Genomic DNA, 18,232 nt, shown 5'->3' on the forward strand with positions numbered 1-18,232 from the left:
TAATTGCTTTGCTGCTTGCTTGTTTTTTGTATTTTTTTTTTCTCTTTTTCCATCCAATAACCTTCCAGGTGGACCGAGCGAACGACTAACCAGCTGCAGCACTGATGGTGCATCCTGACAGAACATTGCGCGTCTGTCAGCTTACACACAAGTCGGTGCATGCAGTGCTGCAGGACGAGATTTCTCCTCCGCAGTCAAAAAGATACGTTTGCCGAGGCATATGGGTCGAGGAGTGGTGTTGGGGTTTCATATGCTTTGGCAAACACTTTGTATCAAAAAAGAACTCTGGAAATGATTTGTTCATTCACATCGATCGGTGTGAATGGATAAATCAGGTTTGCCAGGGCATACGAGCTGGTGGGTTTGGATTTTTGGGGTGGCAGCTCCTATGTCCTGGCAGACGCCTTCCCCTCCTTTTAGTATTGTTTTGTCTTTTTTCTTCTCTCTTTTTTCTATCCAGACCGACCAATCAGCTGCAGCACTGATGGTGCATCCTGACAGAACATTGCGCGTCTGTCAGCTTACACACAAGTCGGTGCATGTAGCGCTGCAGGACGAGATTTCTCCTCCGCAGTCAAAAAGATACGTTTGCCGAGGCATATGGGCCGAGGAGTGGTGTTGGGGTTTCATATGCTTTGGCAAACACTTTGTATCAAAAAAGAACTCTGGCAATGATTTGTTCATCCACATCGATCGGTGTGAATGGATAAATCAGGTTTGACAGGGCATATGAGCTGGTGGGTTTGGATTTTTGGGGCGGCAGCTCCTATGTCCTGGCAGACGCCTTCCCCTCTTTATTTTTTTCAAATTTTTTGGGCAGATATTTTTTCATCCACATTGATTGATTGATTGTTTGACGTTCATTTTTCCTTTCAGCCCAGAGTGCATTACCCTTATGCCCAATATAAGGCGTATAGCAGAAACTCCTAATACTGGCCATACATGTAATGATTGCAGAGACCCTAAAATGCCAGGACAGACCCCACGAATGATGCCATTTTGGAAAGAGGACACCCCAAAGTATTCCGTTAGGTGCATGGTGAGTTCATAGAATATTTTATTTTTTGTCACAAGTTAGCAGAAATTGTGTTTTTTTTTTCTTCCACAAAATGTCATTTTCCGCTAACTTGTGACAAAAAATTAAATTTTCTATGAACTCACCATGGCCCTCATGGAATACCTTAGCGTGTATTCTTTCCAAAATTGGGTCATTTGTGGGGTTTGTTAACTGTCCTGGCAAGTGGGGGGGGGGGGGGGGGGGTGCTAAATTGTAAGCATCCCTGTAAAGCCTGAAGGTGCTCATTGGACTTTAGGCCCCTTAGCGCAGTTAGGGTGCACAAAAGTGCCACACATGTGGTACCACCGTACTCAGGAGAGGTAGTTTAATGTGTTTTGGGGTGTATTTTTACACATACCCATGCTGGGTGGGAGAAATATCTCTGTAAATGGACAATTGTGTGTAAAAAAAATCAAAAGATTGTCATTTACAGAGATATTTCTCCCACCCAGCATGGGTATGTGTAAAAATACACCCCAAAACACATTATACTACTTCTCCTGAGTACGGCGATACCACATGTGTGGCACTTTTTTTGCACCCTAACTGCGCTAAGGGGCCCAACGTCCAATGAGTACCTTTAGGATTTCACAGGTCATTTTGAGAAATTTCATTTCAAGACTACTCCTCACGGTTTAGGGCCCCTAAAATGCCAGGACAGTATAGGAACCCCACAAATGACCCCATTTTAGAAAGAAGACACCCCAAGGTATTCCGTTAGGAGTACGGTGAGTTCATAGAAGATTTTATTTTTTGTCACAAGTTAGCGGAAATTGCTTTTTATTAGATTTTTTCACAAAGTGTCATTTTCCGCTAACTTGTGACAAAAAATAAAATCTTCTATGAACTCACCGTACTCCTAATGGAATACCTTGGGGTGTCTTCTTTCTAAAGTGGGGTCATTTGTGGGGTTCCTATACTGTCCTGGCATTTTAGGGGCCCTAAACCGTGAGGAGTAGTCTTGAAATAAAATGTCTCAAAATGACCTGTGAAATCCTAAAGGTACTCATTGGACTTTGGGCCCCTTAGCGCAGTTAGGGTGCAAAAAAGTGCCACACATGTGGTATTGCCGTACTCAGGAGAAGTAGTATAATGTGTTTTGGGGTGTATTTGTACACATACCCATGCTGAGTGGGAGAAAGATCTCTGTAAATGGACAATTGTGTGTAAAAAAAATCAAAAGATTGTCATTTACAGAGATATTTCTCCCACCCAGCATGGGTATGTGTAAAAATACACCCCAAAACACATTATACTACTTCTCCTGAGTACGGCAATACCACATGTGTAACCCCTTTTTGCAGCCTAGGTGCACTAAGGGGCCCAACGTCCAATGAGCACCTTTAGGCTTTACAGGGGTGCTTACAATTTAGCACCCCCCAAAATGCCAGGACAGTAAATACACCCCACAAATGACCCCATTTTGGAAAGTAGACACTTCAAGGTATTCAGAGAGGGCTATGGTGAGTCCGTGGCAGATTTCATTTTTTTTGTCACAAGCAGAAATTGAATTTTTTATTTTTTATTTTTTTTTGTCTCAAGTGTCATTTTCCGCTAACTTGTGACAAAAAATACAATCTTCTATGAACTCACCATGCCTCTCAGTGAATACTTTGGGATGTCTTCTTTCCAAAATGGGGAAATTTGGGGGGTATTTATACTATCCTGGAATTTTAGCACCTCATGAAACATGACAGGTGGGCGGAAAAGTCAGAGATGCTGGAAAATGGGAAAATTCACTTTTGGCACCATAGTTTGTAAACGCTATAACTTTTACCCAATCCAATAAGTATACACTGAATGGGTTTTTTTAATCAAAAACATGTTTGTCCACATTTTTCGTGCTGCATGTATACAGAAATGTTACTTTATTTGAAAAATGTCAGCACAGAAAGTTAAAAAAAAATCATTTTTTTGCCAAAATTCATGTCTTTTTTGATCAATATAATAAAAAGTAAAAATCGCAGGAGCAATCAAATAGCACCAAAAGAAAGCTTTATTAGTGACAAGAAAAGGAGCCAAAATTCATTTAGGTGGTAGGTTGTATGAGCGAGCAATAAACCGTGAAAGCTGCAGTGGTCTGAATGGAGAAAAAGGCTCTGGTCCTTAAGGGGCGAAAAGACTGTGGTCCTTAAGTGGTTAAATTTAAACTTCAAATTAAATTTAAAATTCAAATTCTGATAATATCGGAGAGGTCTGAAAATACAACCAAACATGATACGTTCGCCTTCGACTTTTGAGACTTTATGCATAGGAAATGAGAAAAGCTCTCATTGCTCTACTCACTTCTGGTTGATCAGTCATCCCCAAACATGACCTTAACCCTCCTGGCAATCTAATAAATTCCGCCAGGAGGCAGCGCAGCAGTTTTTTTGTTTTGTTTTTTAAAATCATGTAGAGAGCCCAGGGCTCAGCGGCATCCCCCCGCCTGCTTCGATCGCCTTCGGCGATCTCCGATCAGGAAATCCCGTTCAAAGAACGGGATTTCCTGGAGGGCTTCCCCCGTCGCCATGGCGACGGGGCGGGATGCCGTCACCGACGTCATTGGGAGTCCCGATCCACCCCTCAGTGCTGCCTGGCACTGATTGGCGCGGCGGATAGCGGCGATCGAGCGCGGGGCAGCGGCGATCGGTGTGCTGACGCAGCTAGCAAAGTGCTAGCTGCGTGCAGCAAAAAAAAAAAAAAAAAATTAAGCAAATCGGCCCAGCAGGGCCTGAGAAAACCTCCTGCGCAGCTTACCCCGAACCTACGTACGGGGTTACCGCCAGGAAGGTTAATGGATAAATGGGAGACGGAATTAGGTACTTCCTTTTCTCCCTCTCAGAGGCAGAAAATACGTATCTTCACCCATAAAACTTCCTTAAAGGGGCACTACGGCGAAAAATTGTAAAATTTTAAATATGCGCACACAGACAAATAAGAAGTACGCTTTTTCCAGAGTAAAGTGAGCCATAAATTACCGTATTTTTCGGACTATAAGACACACTTTTTCTCCCCCAAAAGAGGGGGGAAAAAGTCAGTGCATCTTATATTCTGAATGCTACATATTTGGACCTGCTTATCCCATGTCCACTATGTCTGTATTTCCCCGTGTCTGCATTTCCCCCGTGCTGCAGTGTCTGCCTGCACTCTGTGTCCCCTGTATTTGCGTGTCCCTGGTGTTTGCGTGTCCCCATTGTATGCATGTCCCCCGTGTCTGCCTGCACTCGGTGTCCCCGCTGTTTGCGTGTCCTCGGTATTTCCATGTCCCCGGCGTTTGTGTGTCCCCGGTGTCTAAACCCATATAAGTAGCTGCCACATAGTCATCAGGCTGTCCCCGGTTTCCCATATACATACCTCTCTTGCAGCTTTGAGTATCGCGCTGTCCCCCGGTACCACCGTAACTTGTATCAATCAGGAAGTCCTGGACGTATGTGCAGGGAAATGCACCAATCAGGCGGGGGCGCTAGCCTCAACCGCCAATCACACTGTGCAATGCTCGAGCGATGGTGTTGAGGGCGGGACCACCTCTCCGTCATTGCGGCCAATCACAGCGCCCTCTGCCTGATTGGTGCATTTCCCTGCTCAGACGTCCGGGACTTCCTGATTGATACAAGTTACGGCGGTACCGGGGGACAGCGCGATAATCAAAAAGCTGAAAGAGAGGTATGTATATGGGAAACCGGGGACAGCATGATGACTATGTGGCAGCTACTTATATGGGTTTAGACACTGGGGACACACAAACGCCGGGGACATGGAAATGGAAAATGGAAATACCGAGGACACGCAAACAGCGGGGACACAGAGTGCAGGCAGACACGGGGACATGGAAATACTGAGGACACGCAAACAACGGGGACACAGAGTGCAGGCAGACACGGGGGACATGCATACACTGGGGACACAGTGCAGGCGGACACTACAACATGGGGAATGCAGACACAGGGGACATGCATACACTGGGGACACAGTGCAGGCAGACACTACAACATGGGGAATGCAGACACAGGGGACATGCATACACTGGGGACACAGTGCAGGCAGACACTACAACATGGGGAATGCAGACACAGGGGACATGCATACACTGGGGACACAGTGCAGGCAGACACTACAACATGGGGAATGCAGACACAGGGGGCATGCATACACTGGGGACACAGTGCAGGCAGACACTACAACATGGGGAATGCAGACACAGGGGACATGCATACACTGGGGACACAGTGCAGGCAGACACTACAACATGGGGAATGCAGACACAGGGGACATGCACACACTGGGGACACTGCATGGGGACAGCCTGATGATGAAGAAGTGTATGTGTTTAAGGCACCAGATGCACAGACCAGGACAGGACACGCAGACACTGGGAACATGGAGTAATGCAGACACTGGGGCACAGGGGGGCACGCAGAAACTGGGGGCACAGGGATAGCAAACACTGGGACAATGGGGATAGAAAACACTGGACATGAAGGAAACAGTGGACAAGGGGACAGAGCACAGGGCATCAGACACCAGGGACATAGGTGGACAGAGGACATTGAGACATCAGTGGACACAAGGGGATAGTGGACACAGAGGGACATAGGTGAACACGGGGGGCACAAGTACAAGAAAGACATAACGGGGGCATAATAATTAGGGGAAAAGGTCCATAACACGCCCCTGTACCATGGACGCACCAGGTTTAGTATATTTTTTCCTTGGTTTTTGTCCTCTAAACCTAGGTGCGTCTTATAGTCCGGAGCGTCTTCTAGCCCGAAAAATACGGTACTTTTCTCCTATGTTGCTGTCACTTACACTAGGCAGTAGAAATTTGACATACAGTGGCTTGCAAAAGTATTCGGCCCCTTGAAGTTTTGCACATTTTGTCACATTACTGCCACAAACGTGAATCAATTTTATTGGAATTCCATGTGAAAGACCAATACAAAGTGGTGTACACGTGAGAAGTGGAATGAAAATCATACATAATTCCAAACATTTTTTTTACAAATAAATAACTGCAAAGTGGGGTGTGCGTAATTTTTGTAGAACCACCTTTTGCTGCAATTACAGCTGCCAGTCTTTTAGGGTATGTCTCTACCAGCTTTGCACATCTAGAGACTGAAATATTTGCCCATTCTTCTCTACAAAACAGCTCCAGCTCAGTCAGATTAGATGTACAGCGTTTGTGAACAGCAGTTTTCAGATCTTGCCACAGATTCTCGATTGGATTTAGATCTGGACTTTGACTGGGCCATTCTAACACATGGATAGGTTTTGTTTTTTAACCATTCCATTGTTGCCCTGGCTTTATGTTTAGGGTGATTGTCCTGCTGGAAGGTAAACCTCCGCCCCAGTCTCAAGTCTTTTGCAGACTCCAAGAGGTTTTCTTCCAAGATTGCCCTGTATTTGCCTCCATCCATTTTCCCATCAACTCTGACTAGCTTCCCTGTCCCTGCTGAAGAGAAGCACCCCCAGAGCATGATGCTGCCACCACCATATTTGACAGTGGAGATGGTGCATTCTGAGTGATGTGCAGTGTTAGTTTTCCGCCACACATAGAGTTTTGCATTTTGGCCAAAAAGTTCCATTTTGGTCTCATCTGACCAGAGCACCGGTTTCCACATGTTTGCGGTGTCCCCCACATGGCTTGTGGCAAACGGCACTTCTTATACTTTTCTGTTAACAATGGCTTTCTTCTTGCCACTCTTCCATAAAGGCCAACTTGGTGCAGTGCATGACTAATAGTTGTCCTATGGACAGATTCCCCCACCTGAGCTGTAGATCTCTGCAGCTCGTCCAGAGTCACCATGGGCCTCTTGACTGCATTTCTGATCAGCGCTCTCCTTGTTCGGCCTGTGAGTTTAGGTGGACGGCCTTGTCTTGGTAGGTTTACAATTGTGCCATACTCCTTCAATTTCTGAATAATCGCTTGAACAGTGCTCCGTGGGATGTTCAAGGCTTTGGAAATCTTTTTGTACCCTAAGCTTGCTTTACATTTCTCAATAACTTTATCCCTGTCTGGTGTGTTCTGTGGACTTCATGGTGTTGTTGCTCCCAATATTCTCTTAGACAACCTCTGAGGCCGTCACAGAGCAGCTGTATTTATACTGACATTAGATTATACACAGGTGCACTCTATTTAGTCATTAGCACTTATCAGGCAATGTCTATGGGCAACTGACTGCACTCAGACCAAAGAGGGCTGAATAATTACGCACACCCCACTTTGCAGTTATTTATTTGTAAAAAAAATTCGTGTACACCACTTTGTATTGGTCTTTCACATGGAATTCCAATAAAATTGATTCATGTTTGTGGCAGTAATATGACAAAATGTGGAAAACTTCAAGGGGGCTGAATACTTTTGCAAGCCACTGTAAGTGACAGGTTTTGGACTAGTCCATCTCTTCATAGGGGATTCTCAGCAAGGCTTTTATTCTTTATAAAAATATTCCCTAAAAAATGATTTATACGATGATGCTAGCCGGCTTCCCTGTTCGCTACAGTTTTTTTTTGGCAGTTGGACAGAGCAACTGCCATTTACTAAGTGCTTTTGAAAATAAATATATCCCTGAGAATCCCCTATAAAGAGATGGACTAGTCCAAAACCTGTCACTTCTGTCAGATTTCTACTACAAGTGACAGCAACATAGGAGATAAGTAATTTATGGCTCATTTTACTCTGCAAAAAATGTACTTCTTATTTGTATATGTTTGTACATATTTGACATTTTACAGTTTTTCGCTGTAGTGCCCCTTTAACAATGCGAATTCAGGAAATCAATTACATAATTCTGACTTTTTGGTACCTGACACCATCTAAACTCCAACATATTTTCCCAGACAACAACCCCAAATGTTGGAGATGCGATAAACATAAAGGTACGCTCTTACACATCTTATGAGCCTGTCCCAATCTGAGTCTTCTGGAAAGGAGTAGAGAAGCTGATAAGCAATGTATTGGAAGGGGAGATCCCATTTTCGGCTGAGTTCTATTTATTACACCACAATGACTGGTCAATCAAGATGTACAAAAAAAAAAATCAATCTTGAGACATATCCTTAACGCTGCCGAATGTATTATAGTCAGACATTGGAAAAGAACTTTGACCCCTGACCTAAAGGAACTAGTTAAGGAAATGGACTTAATACACACAATGGAGAACCTAGCCCTTATCGCCCAAAATAGAGCAGAAATATTTAAGAAAACGTGGGACTTCTGGTCGGCGTTCAGGGAGGTGGAGGAATTTGAAGCGGTGGTGGCAAATCTTGGATAGAGCCGGGAATACTGCAGTCCGGACATAGCCTCTGGTGGTTGGTGTGATATTAAAAATATAAATAGAAGCATTAGCTGCATAGGTAAATCTGAGTAGAGTGAAATGGTCACACACAGACGTAACCCATATTAACAGGTGGATTTAACGGTAGATTAGGGGAAGTGTCTTTAAAGGAGTTATCAGGCAAAATTAGGTTTACTCACCTGGGGCTTTCTCCAGCCCCTTGCAGCAGACTGTCCCACGCCGACCGCTCTGCTCCCTGCCGCTGTCCCAGTCTCGCTGCACGGTGCAGAGACCGACCGCAGTAGTTCTGCGTCTGCGCAGTGTGCCGCGGACCACGTGGCGATGATTAACAGCGGCGGCTCACGCAGGCACAGTAAGGCCAACCCCGCGGTCGGCCTCTGCACCGTGCAGTGAGACTGGGACAGCGGCGAGGAGCAGATCGGTTGGCATGGGACAATCTGCTGCAAGGGGCTAGAGAAAGCCCAAGGTGAGTAAACCTCATTTTACTAATTTTGCCTGATAACTCCTTTAAGGAAACACTGCGGTCTTGTTGGTTTAAAGATATGTTCTTGTTTTTATGTTTATTATTATAGTCTCATAAGCATTATCTATGATGTGCACGAAAATGAATTGTATGGGCGCGCAAGTGTATTGTGTGGGCAGTAGAAGTTTTCAGCTACTGTCTAGCAGTGCCTTCCAATAATTTATCATCATCTATGATGTACAAACAGCCTTACACCTATATTACCTGTAGGTCTAAATCTGAGCCTGAAGGTTCAGCCTTAAATCCCTGTATACACAGGCCCAGGAGTATTACACGATCTGGCTGTATTTTACAAAATTTCAATTGCATTAATATTTATACCTTGTATGTTACAATTGAACAAAATGTTAATGGTATCAAACTCCACCTTGTATTGTTCAAGACCTTTTTCTAAATAAAGATTATTTAAAAAAAAAAAAAAAGAAAAAGTATTTTCTGCCCTACTGTCTGTTGCGCGCGACCTAGTGGACAGTGCGGGTTACGAGGGGGAGTGGGGGCTGGGGTGCGGCGGCATAGCTAGCATAGTTGTCCCAGTATAGGGAGTTTAGTTGCCCCAGTATGGCTAGTATAGTTACCCCAGTATAGCTAGTATAGTGTCCCCCAGTATAGCGCCCCAGTATAGCTAGCACAGTGTCCAGTATAGCTAGTATAGCCCCAGAATAGCGTCCAGTATGGGTAGGTAGTGCCCCAGTATGGCTAGTATAGTGCCCAGTATGGCTAGTGAGGTGCCCAGTATGGCTAGTGAGGTGCCCAGTATGGCTAGTGAGGTGCCCAGTATGGCTAGTGAGGTGCCCAGTATGGCTAGTGAGGTGCCCAGTATAGCTAGTATAGTGCCCAGTATAGCTAGTATAGTGCCCAGTATAGCTAGTATAGTGCCCAGTATAGCTAGTATAGTGCCCAGTATAGCTAGTATAGTGCCCAGTATAGCTAGTATAGTGCCACAGTATAGCTAGTATAGTGCCCCAGTATAGCTAGTATAGTGCCCCAGTATAGCTAGAATAGTGCCCCAGTATAGCTAGTATAGTGCCCCAGTATAGCTAGTATAGTGCCCCAGTATAGCGAGTATAATGCCCCAGTATAGCTAGTATAGTGCCCCAGTATAGTGCCCCGTATATAGCTAGTATAGTGCCCCGTATATAGCTAGTATAGTGCCCAGTATATAGCTAGTATAGTGCCCAGTATATAGCTAGTATAGTGCCAAGTATGGCTAGTATAGTGCCCAGTATATAGCTAGTATAGTGCCCAGTATATAGTTAGTATAGTGCCCTAGTATGGGTAGGTGGTGCCCCTCCCCCCTCCGTGGCCGCCGCTCCTGTTACCTTATGAGCGGGCGGCCGCTTCCTTTCTTATATTCCCCCGTAGCCGCTCTCCTCTTAGCAAAAGAAAAAGTATTTTCTGCCCTATTGCTGTCTTTCTGTTGCGCGCGACCTAGTGGACAGTGCGGGTTACGAGGAGAAGTGGGGGCTGGGGTGTGGCGGCATAGCTAGCATAGTTGTCCCAGTATAGGGAGTTAAGTTGCCCCAGTATGGCTAGTATAGTTACCCCAGTATAGCTAGTATAGTGCCCCAGTATAGGGAGTTAAGTTGCCCCAGTATGGCTAGTATAGTTACCCCAGTATAGCTAGTATAGTGCCCCATTATAGCTGGCATAGTGCCCAGTATAGCTAGTATAGTCCCAGTATAGCTAGTATAGTCCCAGTATAGCTAGTATAGTGTCCAGTATGGGTAGGTAGTGCCCCAGTATGGCTAGTATAGTGCCCAGTATGGCTAGTGAGGTGCCCAGTATGGCTAGGTAGTGCCCCAGTATAGCTAGTATAGTGCCCAGTATAGCTAGTATAGTGCCCAGTATAGGTAGTATAGTGCCCCAGTATAGCTAGTATAGTGCCCCAGTATATAGCTAGTATAGTGCCCAGTATATAGCTAGTATAGTGCCCAGTATATAGTTAGTATAGTGCCCAGTATATAGTTAGTATAGTGCCCAAGTATGGGTAGGTGGTGCCCCTCCCCCCTCCGTGGCCGCCGCTCCTGTTACCTTATGAGTGGGCGGCCGCTTCCTTTCTTATATTCCCCCGTAGCCGCTCTCCTCTTAGCAAAAGAAAAAGTATTTTCTGCCCTATTGCTGTCTTTCTGTTGCGCGCGACCTAGTGGACAGTGCGGGTTACGAGGAGAAGTGGGGGCTGGGGTGTGGCGGCATAGCTAGCATAGTTGTCCCAGTATAGGGAGTTAAGTTGCCCCAGTATGGCTAGTATAGTTACCCCAGTATAGCTAGTATAGTGCCCCAGTATAGGGAGTTAAGTTGCCCCAGTATGGCTAGTATAGTTACCCCAGTATAGCTAGTATAGTGCCCCATTATAGCTGGCATAGTGCCCAGTATAGCTAGTATAGTCCCAGTATAGCTAGTATAGTCCCAGTATAGCTAGTATAGTGTCCAGTATGGGTAGGTAGTGCCCCAGTATGGCTAGTATAGTGCCCAGTATGGCTAGTGAGGTGCCCAGTATGGCTAGGTAGTGCCCCAGTATAGCTAGTATAGTGCCCAGTATAGCTAGTATAGTGCCCAGTATAGGTAGTATAGTGCCCCAGTATAGCTAGTATAGTGCCCCAGTATATAGCTAGTATAGTGCCCAGTATATAGCTAGTATAGTGCCCAGTATATAGTTAGTATAGTGCCCAGTATATAGTTAGTATAGTGCCCAAGTATGGGTAGGTGGTGCCCCTCCCCCCTCCGTGGCCGCCGCTCCTGTTACCTTATGAGTGGGCGGCCGCTTCCTTTCTTATATTCCCCCGTAGCCGCTCTCCTCTTAGCAAAAGAAAAAGTATTTTCTGCCCTATTGCTGTCTTTCTGTTGCGCGCGACCTAGTGGACAGTGCGGGTTACGAGGAGAAGTGGGGGCTGGGGTGTGGCGGCATAGCTAGCATAGTTGTCCCAGTATAGGGAGTTAAGTTGCCCCAGTATGGCAAGTATAGTACACCAGTATAGCTAGTATAGTGCCCCATTATAGCTAGCATAGTGCCCAGTATAGCTAGTATAGTCCCAGTATAGCTAGTATAGTGTCCAGTATGGGTAGGTAGTGCCCCAGTATGGCTAGTATAGTTCCCAGTATAGCTAGTATAGTGCCCAGTATGGTTAGGTAGTGCCCCAGTATAGGTAGTATAGTGCCCAGTATAGCTAGTATAGTGCCCAGTATGGGTAGGTAGTGCCCCTCCCACCTCCGTGGCCGCCGCTCCTGTTACCTTATGAGCGGGCGGACGCTTCCTTTCTTATAATCCCCCGTAGCCGCTCTGCTGTTAGCAGAATCTCCGATTACAGCAGCGCGTCTTGCGGCTGCTGTAAGGAGGGAAGGAAACAGGGCAGCGGCTTCTGGTAGCCATGGGAATAGCTAGTATAGTGCCCCGTATAGCGCCCAGTGAGGCTAGAATAGTGCCCACTATAGCTAGTATAGTGCCCAGTATATAGCTAGTATAGTGCCCAGTATGGCTAGTATAGTGCCCAGTATATAGGCTAGTATAGTGCCCAGTATATAGGCTAGTATAGTGCCCAGTATATAGCTAGTATACAGGGAGTGCAGAATTATTAGGCAAGTTGTATTTTTGAGGAATAATTTTTATTATTGAACAACACGCATGTTCTCAATGAACCCAAAAAACTCATTAATATCAAAGCTGAATATTTTTGAAAGTAATTTTTAGTTTGTTTTTAGTTTTAGCCATTTTAGGGGGATATATGTGTGTGCAGGTGACTATTACTGTGCATAATTATTAGGCAACTTAACAAAAAAACAAATATACCCATTTCAATTATTTATTTTTACCAGTGAAACCAACAACATCTTAACATTCACAAATATACATTTCGGACATTCAAAAACAAAACAAAAACAAATCAGTGACCAATATAGTCACCTTTCTTTGCAAGGACACTCAAAAGCCTGCCATCCATGGATTCTGTCAGTGTTTTGATCTGTTCACCATAGGGCTGAACGGTTTTGCGGTTTTAAACCGAAACCGCGATTCACGTGCAGCAGATTTCAGGATCGACAGTAGCTTCGGTTTTGGGAGCCACTGATTGGCAGAAGCCGTGACTAGCAGTGAATATTTATGATTGTATTTATGAGTGCCCGGCTCATTAACACTCATAAATATTCACTGCTAGTCCTAGCTTCTGCCACGCCTCCCCCTTCCAACAACATGGAGGGCGCAGTGATGCATGATTATATTTTCATCAGCTGGCCCCAGGAACTGCCGGGAGGGAAAGAGGCAGAGCCAGCGCGTTAACAGCAGCTGCTGAAAGTGATGAGAGCTAGCCAGGAGGAAAGGCAGCGCTGTAAGGTTAGACTATTAGAAGGAGGGGCTCCGAACTCTTTCCTGTCCTGGCACCCCTGAGCCCTACTTCTGTGCTCTGTACACAGATGTCTCCCTCTCTGCGCACTTGCTTATAGAAGCAGTGATGGTTTTCTGTCCCTCTCCCTACACCTCCTTAATGCCGCAGCGCTGGTGTTCTGTCTCGATGCTGCGGGTGATGGTCTGCAGGTAATAGATCACCCACTCCTACCCCTCATTGCCCTTCTCACATTCCTCAGCCTTCTCACACTGTTATTTATGATACTCTGCACTTTAACTATTACCCTGCTGGAAGCTCTGTGGCCAGATTAACAAGTTTTCTCGTACACAGTCTGCCTCAATTGTCACCAAAATGTTCTTTATTTATAGCAGGATCTTATACTGGGGCAACTATACTGGAGGCGCTTACCTGGCTAAACTATACTGGGGGCAGTGTGAATTTAGTGCTAAAGCTCAATTTGAAGAAAATCATGAAGAAAATCGAAATCGCAATTTGAGAAAAAAATAAAAAATAAAAAAATAAAATAAAATCGCAATTTCAATTTTTTCCTAAAATCATGCAGCCCTAGTTCACCATCAACATTGCGTGCAGCAGCAACCACAGCCTCCCAGACACTGTTCAGAGAGGTGTACTGTTTTCCCTCCTTGTAAATCTCACATTTTATAATGGACCACAGGTTCTCAATGGGGGTTCAGATCTGGTGAACAAGGAGGCCATGTCATTAGTTTTTCTTCTTGTATACCCTTTCTTGCCGGCCACGCTGTGGAGTACTTGGACGCGTGTGATGGAGCATTGTCCTGCATGAAAATCATGTTTTTCTTGAAGGATGCAGACTTCTTCCTGTACCACTGCTTGAAGAAGGTGTCTTCCAGAAACTGGCAGTAGGACTGGGAGTTGAGCTTGACTCCATCCTCAACCCGAAAAGGCCCCACAAGCTCATCTTTGATGATACCAGCCCAACAAGTACTCCACCTCCACCTTGCTGGAGTCTGAGTCGGACTGGAGCTCTCTGCCCTTTACCAATCTAGCCACGGGCCCACCCATCTGGCCCATCAAGACTCACTCTCATTTCATCAGTCCATAAAACCTTAGAAAAATCAGTCTTGAGATATTTCTTGGCCCAGTCTGGACGTTTCAGCTTGTGTGTCTTGTTCAGTGGTGGTCGTCGTTCAGCCTTTCTTACCTTGGCCATGTCTCTGAGTATTGCACACCTTGTGCTTTTGGGCACTCCAGTGATGTTGCAGCTCTGAAATATGGCCAAACTGGTGGCAAGTGGCATCTTGGCAGCTGCACGCTTGACTTTTCTCAGTTCATGGGCAGTAATTTTGCGCCTTCGTTTTTCCACACGCTTCTTGCGACCGTTGACTATTTTGAATGAAACGCTTGATTGTTCGATGATCACGCTTCAGAAGCTTTGCAATTTTAAGAGTGCTGCATCCCTCTGCAAGATATCTCACCATTTTTGACTTTTCTGAGCCTGTCAAGTCCTTCTGGGGTGCCCCAGGGCTCAATCCTCTCTCCCCTGCTTTTCACGATTTACATGATACCGCTTGGAAAACGAATCCAAAAACATGGCCTGACATACCACTGCTATGCAGACGACACCCAACTATATCTTTCCTTCAAGCCTGGTGTGACAGACCCAACTCGAACTATAAACGCCTGCTTACGTGAACTACAGCAATGGATGAATGACAACTGGCTGAAACTAAATGCAGACAAAACTGAAGTCCTTATGATTGGAGGGCAGAGCATGATAACAAAACAACTTAACTTGCAGTCTTCACCACTGAGAATAGGAGGCACGGATCTACGCAGCTCTAATCATGTGCGTAGCCTGGGAGTTCTAATTGATGGGGACTTAAAGTGAACCTCCGGACTAAAAATCGACTCAGCAGCACTGAAAAGGCCTGGTGTTTATTTAACAGTTTAACAGCATCAGAACTTTGTTTCTCTTATACAAGCCTCATTTTTAGCTGCACAGAAGAAAACTGCCCGGGCTTTTTTCTCCTGATGCTGTGCAAAGCATGATGGGATTTCTGATGTTGTTGCTCTCGTTCTGCTGTTTTGGTGCACATTTTTTTTTACATTTTGAATTTGACATTTGAAGCCTAGCGTGTGCAGCTGGGAGGGGTGATCAGGACACAGGACAGTTGGAACTGTGTCTTCTGCTCCTTGTCACCTCCTTTCAACCAAAAAGATGGCTGCCCCCATGACAAAGATGGCAGCCCCCATGAATCACAAACATTTGCCTGTTCTTTTAAAACAGGGTGGGTAAAAAATTATATTGCCTATCTATTCTAATTAACATAACTAATGTAACTTAATGACAGTATGTTTGTTTAGGCTGAAGTTCCCCTTTAAAATTCAGAACTCGAATCTGCTGTGGTGAAATCACCCTATTTTCACATGAAGAACATTGCAAAAATCAAGCACCTCATCCCCCCAGATCTGCCAACCTTAGTCCATGCCTTCATCACATCCCAACTGGACTACTGTAATGCTCTCTACACTGGCCTTCCAAAAAAGGTCTTGTACCGCCTACAGCTGATACAGAATACTGCTGCCAGACTGCTAACCAACCAATTGACTGCTAACCAACCGTCACTGCCACATAACGCCAGTCCTGCACTCCCTTCACTGGCTACCTATAGAATGGAGGGTCCTATTCAAGATCGGCCTACTGACATTTAAATCCCTGAATAATCTAGGTCCTGAATACATGAAAGATATGTTGCAGCTGCGTAGCAATCCCCGCATTCTCAGATCCACAGGTTCTAATAATCTAGTCATACCCAGAGTCCATTTGGAAACTTTTGGTCCCAGAGCCTTCTGTCATGCTGCCCCTACGTTTTGGAACTCCTTACCTCAACAGATCAGGACAGCTCCATCCCTGGACGTGTTTAAATCCAGACTGAAAACCCACCTGTTCAGTTTGGCATTTGCAGAAATATAACTTTTGTTGTGTGAATACTTCATCCTACTACCAATTACTGAATCTGAGAGAGCCTAAGCGCTTTGAGTCCTATGGGAGAAAAGCGCTATAGAAATGTTATTGTATTATTGTATTGTATTATTCTTTTGACCCATTTTGCCAAAGGAAAGGAAGTTGCCTAATAATTATGCACACCTGATATAGGATGTTGATGTCATTAGACCACACCCCTTCTCATTACAGAGATGCACATCACCTAATATGCTTAATTGGTAGTAGGCTTTCGAGCCTATACAGCTTGGAGTAAGACAACATGCATAAAGAGGATGATGTGGTCAAAATACTCATTTCCCTAATAATTCTGCACTCCCTGTAGTGCCTAGTATATAGCTAGTATAGTGCCCTAGTATGGGTAGGTGGTGCCCCTCCCACCTCCGTGGCCGCCGCTCCTGTTACCTTATGAGCGGGCGGCCGCTTCCTTTCTTATAATCCCCCGTAGCCGCTCTGCTGTTAGCAGAATCTCCGATTACAGCAGCGCGTCTTGCGGCTGCTGTAAGGAGGGAAGGAAACAGGGCAGCGGCTTCTGGTAGCCATGGGAACCGCTGCCTTGCTTCCTTCCCTCCTTACAGCAGCCGCAAGACGCGCTGCTGTAATAGGAGATGCTGATAAAAGGAGAGCGGCTACGGGGGAATATAAGAAAAGAAGCTGCCGCCCGCTCATAAGGTAACAGGAGCGGCGGCCGCAGAGGGGGGAGGGGCGAGACGACAGACCCGTCGCGACCCAGTGGAAAACTGCCAACGGACCGGCAGTGGGCAGCGGCCCGGTGGTTGGGGACCCCTGTCCTAAAATCCAGAAATAATCATACCGCTAGGGGGGTTAATTCAAGTTGTCTAGCTGTCATGCTCATCATTGTCCTGCTGCTTTTGTCAGCAGTATCATCAATAAATACAAGAGAACCAGTTCAATTGGCAGCTATACAAACATGCCCATGCCATGTCACTACCACCACCATGCTTCAGTGACGAGGTGGTATTGCTTAGGATCATGAACAGTTCCTTTTCTTCTCCACACTTTTCTCTTCCCATCAATCGGTACAAGTTGCTCTTGGTCTCATCTGTCCATAGGATGTTGTTCCAGAACTGTGAAGGCTTTTTAGATGAGGTTTGGCAATTTGGCCTTCCTGTTTTTGAGGCTCACCAATGGTCTACATCTTGTGGTGAACCCTCTGTATTTATCCTGGTGAAGTCTTCTCTTGATTGTTGACTATGACAAAAGCAGCAGGATGAATTCTGAAGTGTTTCGGGCAATATTATCTGCTAATATTCAACCAAATGCTTCAGAACTCAGTGGACAGCACTTCACAGTGCAGATGGACAATGACCCAAAGCATACTGCAAAAGCAACCAGAGAGTTTTTGAAGGGAAAGAAGTGGAATTGTATGCATTGGCCAAGTCAATCACCTAACCTGAATCTGATTGAGCATGCATTTCACTTGCTGAAGACAAAACTGAAGGGCAAATGCCCCAAGAACAAGCAGGAACCAAAGACAGTTGCAGTAGAGGTCTGGCAGGGCATCACCAAGGATGAAACCCAGTGTCTGGTGAGGTCTATGCGTTCAAGACTTCAGGCTGTAATTCACTGCAAAGTATTTACACCAAGTATTAAAAAGTGAAAGTTTGATTTATGATTATTATTCTGTCCCATTACTTTTGGTCCCTTTACAAGTGGGAAGCACATATGCAAACTGTTGTAATTCCTACACAGTTCACCTGATTTGGATGTAAATACCCTCAAATTAAAAGTTGACAGTCTGCAGTTAAAGCATGTCACGTTCGTTTCATTTCAAATCCATTGTGGTTGTGTATAGAACCAAAAATGTTAGAAATGTGTTGATGTCCCAATATTTATGGACCTGACTGTATATAGTGACATACAACTCTGCTTATCTTTTACACAAGGTTAAAGCCAAAAAAACATCAATTTAATTCATTTTACTACAGACATACCCGAGCTTTTTCATGTTCAGCTTTAATCTGAGCATCTATTTCTTCTGGACTTGTGTACTGCCTCACCCGACCTTTGTGACCTCCCTTTCTTCCTGCA

General features: G+C 45.3%; 1 protein-coding gene across 1 annotated transcript in view; it reads right to left on the reverse strand.

Annotated features, from left to right (window-relative positions):
• The window catches only part of PDAP1 (PDGFA associated protein 1), a 102,443-nt gene that overhangs the window by 36,758 nt on the left and 47,453 nt on the right, over positions 1-18,232 (reverse strand). Inside the window, exon 2 of the mRNA XM_068244862.1 lies at positions 18,136-18,227. Coding sequence (XP_068100963.1) covers positions 18,136-18,227 — 92 coding nt within the window. The remainder of the gene's footprint in view (positions 1-18,135; positions 18,228-18,232) is intronic.

This window comes from Hyperolius riggenbachi, chromosome 7 (assembly GCF_040937935.1).
Source record: "Hyperolius riggenbachi isolate aHypRig1 chromosome 7, aHypRig1.pri, whole genome shotgun sequence".
Lineage (NCBI taxonomy): Eukaryota > Metazoa > Chordata > Amphibia > Anura > Hyperoliidae > Hyperolius > Hyperolius riggenbachi.